Source organism: Geospiza fortis, unplaced genomic scaffold (assembly GCF_000277835.1).
Source record: "Geospiza fortis unplaced genomic scaffold, GeoFor_1.0 scaffold97, whole genome shotgun sequence".
NCBI lineage: Eukaryota > Metazoa > Chordata > Aves > Passeriformes > Thraupidae > Geospiza > Geospiza fortis.
Window position 1 is genome coordinate 1365033 of NW_005054343.1, and position 8659 is coordinate 1373691.

An 8659-nucleotide genomic window follows, 5' to 3' on the forward strand; every position below is an offset into this window, starting at 1 on the left:
ATTGGTTTGAAAGCATGATATTAATTTTGGCTTTCAAAATCAAAAAGCAAAAATCTGTTAAAATAAAGAACCCAACAGAGAGCACACCCCAGAGGTATTTCCTGGCTGTTGTCTCAAAGGGATCCTGGCACAGATGAATACCATCCTGATCCCATCAGGTATATTTACAAAGAGAACAACAGGCTTTACAGAGAGAACAAACAGCCTTTAACTATTAAACCCCTATGAACAGCATCTTTATGAAATTATTCAAGATAAAAGCCTGGATGGTTTCTCAGATTTGCATCTCTCAGACAAATGGCCATGCTGTGATCAGTGAAACACCCAGGAGTACCACTGCAGCAGAGTAGCACACCACCTAGCCAGAGCCCATGGGACAGAAATGGCTCAATCCCTTCCTTTCTTCCAGGTCCCTGGGCTGTCCATTCACTCCTGCCCCTGGTTTGGATCACCACTCTCCCAGACACAGAAATCTTGAGGGGGCACCAGTTTGTGTGTGCTCAGTAGGCTACAGGAGCAGAGCTCAGTGTGGCTGGGGGTTCTGGCAGTGCCCCAGAGGCTGCACTCCTCACACACACCCAGCTGCTCTGAAGTCCGAGCTGGCAGCTCCCCCATGCAGGATTTGTGCCATCTGGGCGAGCACCCAGCCCCTTGGCCCTCACCTGCTGGGTCCAGCAGCGCCAATGTTGGACCAGGGCAGGGCAGAGGCTCCTCCTGCACAACCCAACCCGCCCCACACACAGAACAGAGAGCAGCTTCAAAGTGTATGCAACATTTTATTGAAAAAATACGAATGTTCTGTACATAAAGTACAACTTAATGGGCTTGATAAAATCTCCAGAGACTTATTGGTTAATATAGGTCTTCTTTTCTTCTTTTCCCTCTAAGGGCATAAAGCATACAATGAAGCAGCAGGTCCCTGTACTTGTGCAAGTGCATTCCCATGGCTGTGCGTGCAGCTCAGCACCTGGCTCTACACGGGACTCCAACATGCCCAAAGTACTTTTGATGGATGGTCTGCAAGGAATTTAAAGCATGGAAGAACTGCACAGGACTGGTCCTTCAATCCACTGGTCATTCAGAATTTATTGTGAGATCTCTGTTCTCCTAAACAGTCTGCATCTGCATATCCAATATTTCTGACAAATAAATACAAAAATAAATAGGGATCTGGCCTCACAGAACCTGAAGTCTCAGAAGCAACAAAACTTTTAGCAAGCTACATACATAATTTCAACTATGTCAACATAATTTATTTAAATCTCTATCAATAAATGTATTAAAAGTATAAATTCTTACCCAATACTGAGAGTTTAGTTCTGGAAATAAACCCAGAAAAGGAAAGCTTTTTCAGTCCTCTCTTATTTCAGTGTGCTCTTAGAAAATGCTTTATAGCTGAACTTCAGCAGAAACTAGCTGCTATATAATGCACTTCTATCCCCCAAACCTAATAAAAAAAGCTTTTTAAATCTTTTTACAGTAACTGGCTTTCATGTCCTAACTTTACATACAGTTACTAAAAATACTGCACATAGCAGTGCTGACTAAAAATAGGTTTAGTGTTAAAACTACATGCACAAATGCTGGGGTACCAAAGCAGAAACTGAATAATGTGGCAGCTTCACAATTTATGTTGCTAATTGGATGGTGTAACAAATACTGCAATCCCAAAAGATATGTATGTTGCAAATGGAAAAACAGTGAACAGGACTGGATGACGAGAAAGGCAAAAAACCTTCTTTTTCTTCTCTGTTTAAAACTGGAATGTCCGTAATGGCCAAGAACGAAAATGTAGCCCAGGGTTAGAAGCTTCTACATCAGGAGTAAATGGTGATGACTTCTCGGCCACCACCTCTCACAAGCAGTACCCTTTCCAGACCCTCAGTCAAGACTTCGAGAAACTCCATGTCTGTTTCAGTAAAGTCAAGGACAAAAAGCATCAAAAGAAAAATACACAGGGGTTAGACCAGGGCCAGTTCATAGCCCTCAGCTCTGGCCTCACTTAGTGCAGGTACCCCTCTAAGGACCAAAATACTTCTAGTTTGTGGCACTTTTTCCTATAAGCAATTACCACCTTACAGCCACAAGCCACTACCCTCCACTCAGGGAAAACTTTGTCACATATCCCAGCTCAACAGCACTAGTGGCCAAATGAATTCAATCAAGAGAACAGATTAAAGAAAAACCTTCTGTGTGGCCCAGGCCTTGCCTGAAAGGATACAGTTTTCATCTCCATCAGTATTCTTTGGAGGACCAGGCATGTTGAGGAGCACAAGTCTGGCATCATGGGATCTATTTACAATGACTTCATTGAGCTTCACCGCTGTGTGCATCCTTCGGACATTGGACTGGTTCCTGTAGGAGAAGCACACCCAGACTCACTGTTAGAAACACACCTCTGAGCACTGAATTATTAAAAAGGTTCTCCAAAAGCATACTCAAATCTCCTAAATGCCCTATTAAATGTCAACTCTACACAGTGATTTCCTTCAAGCTTTATGATGAAGATACATAAGACAATTCCCAGACTTACTCAGGTACAGCGAGTCCGCTGGTTTTAAGATCTCTGGAGTCAAGTCCAGTTTAGAAAGTTACACTGCTCTTCAAAAAGCAATCTTGATAAAGATGATTTAGTGTTGCATAAGAAATTAGAACCCAGTTGCACGAGGAGATGTGCTCTTCAGCCAGGCACAGTCGTGACTGCAGGGTCATCCATGAAGGCAGCCCTGCCAGGAGCCCTCACCCCGGGCAGCACAGGCACCTCTCCAGACCCAGCAACACCAAACTCTCTCAGGGGCCTGGGAACCAGCACCAAACTCTCTAATGGGCCTGGGAACCAGCACCAAACTCTCTCAGTGGCCTGGGAACCAGCACCAAACTCTCTCATGGGCCTGGGAACCAGCACCAAACTCTCTCATGGGCCTGGGAACCAACACCAAACTCTCTCAGGAGCCTGGCACCACCGTGCTCAGCCACACTTGCCAGGAGCACACTTCCCTCCTGGTGTTAACAGCAGTTGGCATCTGCAGAGAAAGGCTGGGCCCCTACAGACTGCAGTGACAGAATGGGGAAACACAGGATGGCAGCCCAGAGCAGGCTGGATGGAAGGGACTTTTCTGGAGGGTTATAAGGATGTCAAGCTCTCCTTCAGGACACTAATCAAGCTCTCTGCCCGGCTGTTTACAGGAAACACTTTTACCCAGGTGTTTCCAAAACCTCTATCACACTTTCAAACTTGAGTAGCCATTTAGTTCAAAGTTAGGGGAGAAAAGGGAAATAGGTGCAGCATAATCTCACACACCTCCGCTCCCTAAAAATCCAGGCTAAGAGAAGTAAAAGCATTAATTATTTGGAATATACTAACACAAAATAACATCAATTCATGCAGGAACAAAACTCAAAAGTAACCTTTGGGGATTTCAAGCCTTCTTATTATTTTGGTAACATAAAGGAATACAGAAATAAATAAACTTGTCAAAGTTTATATATTAGAATATATTTATACTTTTAAGGCTTTTCCACTTGAGTTTTTGTCTTCATTTTAATGTAATAAAAACAAGTATTAGTAGCAACAAATGAAATATGAATCTCTGCTTTCATTGATTCAGCTTTGCATGATGAGTGAAACTCTTTAGTAACCTTGCTGCTCTTCTGAATATTCAGATTTGCAAAGAAATAATTTATATGCACAGAAAGAAGATGTGGTGGGAAGAACCATGTTTATTATGCTAACAGAGTAATTTACCCACTGTGAATTACCTCTCTGTTACTTCATGTTCTTATTCAATTTGGATCAAGGATCTGTCTTCACCTCATCTTCTTCAGAAAGCCAGGGACAACACTGAGGTCAGATTGTGTTTACAGGAAGTGAGGAAAAAACCAGCAGCAGGAACATAGCAGTTGTTAGCTATGTATAGTTTTGGAAAGGAAACTGAAAACTAAACATGTGGTTTTCTCTAAGGTGATATTTCAAACTGGCATCTCTACAGTGATCTGAAGGTGTAGGCTACAAGAAAGGGCTTGTTTAGTGCCCAGAAACTGCCAGAACTAACATCCCAGCAGTGTTGTGCAATGAGAGCTTCTCTAAATGAGTAATGTTTCCTCCTGCTTGTGTCATACTCTGCTTAAGAAAATAGGTTCAGACTGGAATTGTTTTCTATCCTTAGTTCTCGTCAGGACAACTCTTGTAGTTTGTTACATCCTACTTATAATGATACTTAGCTTAAGTAGCTAATCCTGCTCCCTTTAAAACATTGCTAAGACTGCTCAACTCTAGTGCCTTTTCTTCCATCAGTACACACAGTTTTCCTGCTTTTATCTGAGAAAATTAAGTCTTTCCTCTCAATCATCTTAATGTACTTCTAATTTAAATAACAAACTTACACGATTTCCCACCCTCTGAAAGCATGGAAGAGGAAAAAGTACAGGTAGTTAACACCAAATTCAGCAGAAGTTCTACAGTAGGATTCAGCCTAAAACAGATTTGAATTCTGATTTATGAGGAAAAAAAAATCTGGAACTTTGCCAAGTATGCAAAACTGAGCTCTTCATGTGAGATGCAGGAAATCAAAGAAGTCACAGGAGATTCACACAGTTTTACACAAAGACAAAATAGACCTTTACTTCTCACTCTTCAGTGGTAGCTGTTTTTATATGCCAGTGCTCCTGCAGCAGCAACTCTCAGAGGGTTTATCACACACAGACGCTTCTCCAAGTCATTCATCACCATCTCCACAGCTTTTCCTTTATGGGTTAAACATCCACTCTACACGCTAGACAGTGAAATTACCATCTTTTCTTTTAAATTCTGATTAGATCAGTGAAATTATCAGTGTGTTTCATTGAGGGATTTGGGAGACAGTAGGGAAGCTGTCACAGGATTTAAGAGTTCCAATTTAGCATTTGGCTATACCAAGTGAAACATTGAGGGATGTGTGCACATTTGACTGGTTAGAGGTTTCTGGGGATGCTACTGCTGTCTTTTCATAGCCAGGTCTCAATGTTTATAGCACAAGTCCACACCAAGGATTAGGAAACAAAAGATAATTAAAAGCACAGCACATGTAGAGCTTCAAGAGGTGCAAAGTGTAGACTTAGACAAGACTCACGGCTTAATGGTGATGAGATCTCTGAAGCTCCCCACAGCACTGCCTCGGTTCCGCTTCTCAGCATCACATTTCTCCTTTGTCCAGGTCATCTGGATATTCTCAGGAACAGGGTCTGCCTCATCTTCCTCATCTGAGTAGAGGCTCTCCAGACGTGCTATTGAATGTCTGTCCTTGACAAGCTGAGCCTGGAGGGCACACGAGTGACCAGGTGAACTCAGAGACTTTATTTTATGTTCTCTAGTGCTCTTTAAATAATTATAGATGTTTTCTTCCACTGTATCTTTTATTTTGCTCACTCAATTTAGCCTTCAGGAGAGTTCTGATACCAGGCATCTGCCCTAGCCAAAAGTCTTACATACCAAACTGACTTTTAACAGTTTTGATGGGTGTAAGCCAAGCAGAATTTGGACTGACAGAAGCCTGTATCTGTACAAGAAAAAAATGTCAGTCCAGCTCACATCATGAAATGGTCAGGAACAACAGACAAGACCAGCCCAAAAAAAAGTTTTTTGGTTTTGACAACGAAAAAAAAAAGCTTAACAAACCCATGCAGAAAAGATGGATCATCTTTCATAGCTACATGTCATAGACATCATAGTCACATGTTCTGTAAGTCCAAACTGGAAAGACATCTTCAGTAGGAAAACAGGATATGCTATAAATTGACACAAATACCGGATATAAAGAAAAAAAACCCAAGAACTACATGCAATTTTGGGAAACAAAAAAAGCTACACTAGATGTATTTCCTTATATCTTTAGAGGACAGGAGTTAAATTTAAGCAGCAGCTACATAACACACTGCTAGGAAGGCATTTTGTGTCATCTCCCTCAGCAGCCCATAGAGAACAACCACAAATGACATACCTCCCTTTCCCTCTCAGTTTTTGTCAGCCTCATCTGCCTCAGCATCTGAGATCTCTGCTCCATCATAAGAGTTCTCTCATAAGTATATGCTGAGATATCACTATTGTGCTGCAGAAATAAGGAAAAATATTGTGTTTGTATTCAAGTCATAACCAAACATCATCATGAGCATAATAAAGTGAAAAATGGGCTCAATTCCCTTACCATTTCTACCACTTCTACCTCTGCCTCTATTCGGAGCTGATAGAGGAAAGTAGCCAAATCTTTCTTCATCTGGATGCTGTTATCATCCATCTGAGCAACAGTAAAAATTCTCATTTTGCATTTTCTCCAAACCTGGTGAGGGAACACCAACTCTCAGTTATTTGTACCAATAATACTTTGCTCTACAAAACAGAAACTTAGCAACATGTCCACTCGCATTTATCAATACTGGACCATGTCTCTTTAATCTAAAGATCATTTATCAATACAGGCTCTACAACTGGACCATGTCTCTTTAATCTAAAGAATGCAGAAATAGGTGGGGGACATTCTCTGTGTAGCTGCTTACTTTGTGCTGTTTGAGAAGAAAAGGAAGCAACATCAGCATGCCTCCATCATGCACAATCCACCATACATCAATGTTGCCTTCGTTGTAACGCTCGTGGTTGCTGGGGTAGAAAGAGACATTTTTGGGAACCAGCAGAGCCAGATGAGCTGCAGTTGTGCAGCGAACAGTACCTGCCCAGGAAGGGGAGAACACAGTCACTTCCAATTCTGCAAGAGTCATTTATGGCTAGAAAAACAATACTCACTGAGCAAACCATAAAAGTCTTCACTTAAATAAAGAAAAGTATGCACAGCAAGGCTTGCACAGACAGGTCAGTCCCAGTGACAAAGCCAGGATAAAGCAGACTCACAGGAACACAAGCCTTATTTCACACTGGACAGTAAAGCAGTAACCTTCAAAGCTAAGCATGAGGAGACAGCATCTGCTCTGTTCTAATTTGATTAAGTAACTGGACCACAGTAGAAGGAGAGAGATAGAGGCAAGAAGAGTGTTATCCACTAGAGAAGGATAGGTTAGAACCACTGACAAAACAGAGATTATCTAGGAAACATATTATAGTTTGCCACAAAACCAGCATGTCTCAAGCCCATAATTTTTTACCCATTCATTAGACACATGAGTTTTAGCTGCCAGATTAATCTTTTAAGGTCTTTCTTAGGTCTTTCACCTAAAGGAACTGGTATTTCAAACAGAGCAGTATTGTGAGAAAATACCTACTTCTCCATCAATACTAGAAAAAAAGACAAACTCAAAACCAATCTTACAACGATTCTGTTAAAATCTCATGTCTGTAATAAACATCTCTGTTCACAATGTCTGATCATACAAAACCTTTAAAGCCTCACCTATAAATGTCTTCCATGACCTTGGATCTTCACTCTGTCTCCAGCCATAGGGCCACCCCAAAACCACAGTGTTGTGCTTCATGCCACCAAGTCCACAGGACTGGATCAAGTGAGCAATTCCTTCTCGAACTTTATTGGCTACAACTACTTGACAAAATCCTTTAACCTTCTCAATTTCCATCATATTCTTAATAGTCTGAAAGACAGACAAGGAAAAAAATCTCAGTTTTCCTTTCCAAAAGGAACTCCTTTATAGACAGGATATTTCTTTGTCATGAGATTGTAATGTAAATTCCTGGTTCACATGTCCATAGGTAAAGCATATTACAATGCAAAGTTCTGCTCATCAGATTTCCTTCATAAAATAAAAGAGAAAACATCCACTTGTTTAAAACACAGTCTCTTTTCAAACATCAGCATTTCTAACAGATTAAAAGATTTTTTGGTTTGTGGTATCATCTCTTATTCATAGTAGTAGATAATGATATCTGTGTTACTATTTTACTTTCCATTTTCTAATTCTGTAACATTCACCTTTTTAAACCCAAGCTGGATTTCCAGCTTCAGATTCCCATGTAACATGCTGTGTTATATTAAATTTACAAATATAAGCACCAAATCCCCCACACGAGCAAGTATACCTTTTATTGGTTTAAAAACTAAACAAACTTAATCAACACATAGCCCATTAATTAGCTTTCCTTTTGTAACAATTTTCCTACAGAAAAAGCCTCTGGGGAAGAAAGCAAATACACTGAATCTATACAGATGTAAATAGGGCTATGATGTCATGTTTACACAATGAGGAAAATTAAGTAATTTATTAAAAAATTTTCAGGACCATCCTTCAATGTTTTTTGTAATAAATTTATCAACACACTGAAAAAGAACACATTTGCTAAGTTTAACAGTTACTGAAATCACAGAATCACTAGGTTGGAAGAGACATTTAAGATCATCAAGTCCAACCCATGCCCTAACACCTCAACCAAACCATGGCACTGAGTGCCACATCCAGGGATGGTGACTCCACCACCTCCCCAGGCAGACCATTCCACTACCTTATCACTCTTTCCATAAAAAACTTTTTACTTGGAATATTCAGAACTAAACAGTCCCCTTCCCTCCATTAAGCAGCACACAGAAACTTCTACAGTCATTATTTCCTATAAATGAAGGCAGTTTTATGCAGTAAGGCTGTTTACAATGGTGAGCATTGATCTGCATTCCCAAAGGCACAACTGGCAGTTGAAACATTTATGCAAGTCCCTTACTGAACAGCTGTA

General features: G+C 40.7%; 1 protein-coding gene across 1 annotated transcript in view; it reads right to left on the reverse strand.

Annotated features, from left to right (window-relative positions):
• Positions 1–756: 756 nt before the first annotated feature.
• The window catches only part of SLC12A4 (solute carrier family 12 member 4), a 30512-nt gene continuing 22609 nt past the window's right edge, over positions 757–8659 (reverse strand). The window contains exons 18-24 of the mRNA XM_031058425.1: positions 7374–7569; positions 6529–6698; positions 6180–6311; positions 5976–6083; positions 5109–5293; positions 2222–2355; positions 757–1909 (exon numbers count right to left, since the gene is read on the reverse strand). Coding sequence (XP_030914285.1) covers positions 1818–1909; positions 2222–2355; positions 5109–5293; positions 5976–6083; positions 6180–6311; positions 6529–6698; positions 7374–7569 — 1017 coding nt within the window. The 3' untranslated portion in view covers positions 757–1817. The remainder of the gene's footprint in view (positions 1910–2221; positions 2356–5108; positions 5294–5975; positions 6084–6179; positions 6312–6528; positions 6699–7373; positions 7570–8659) is intronic.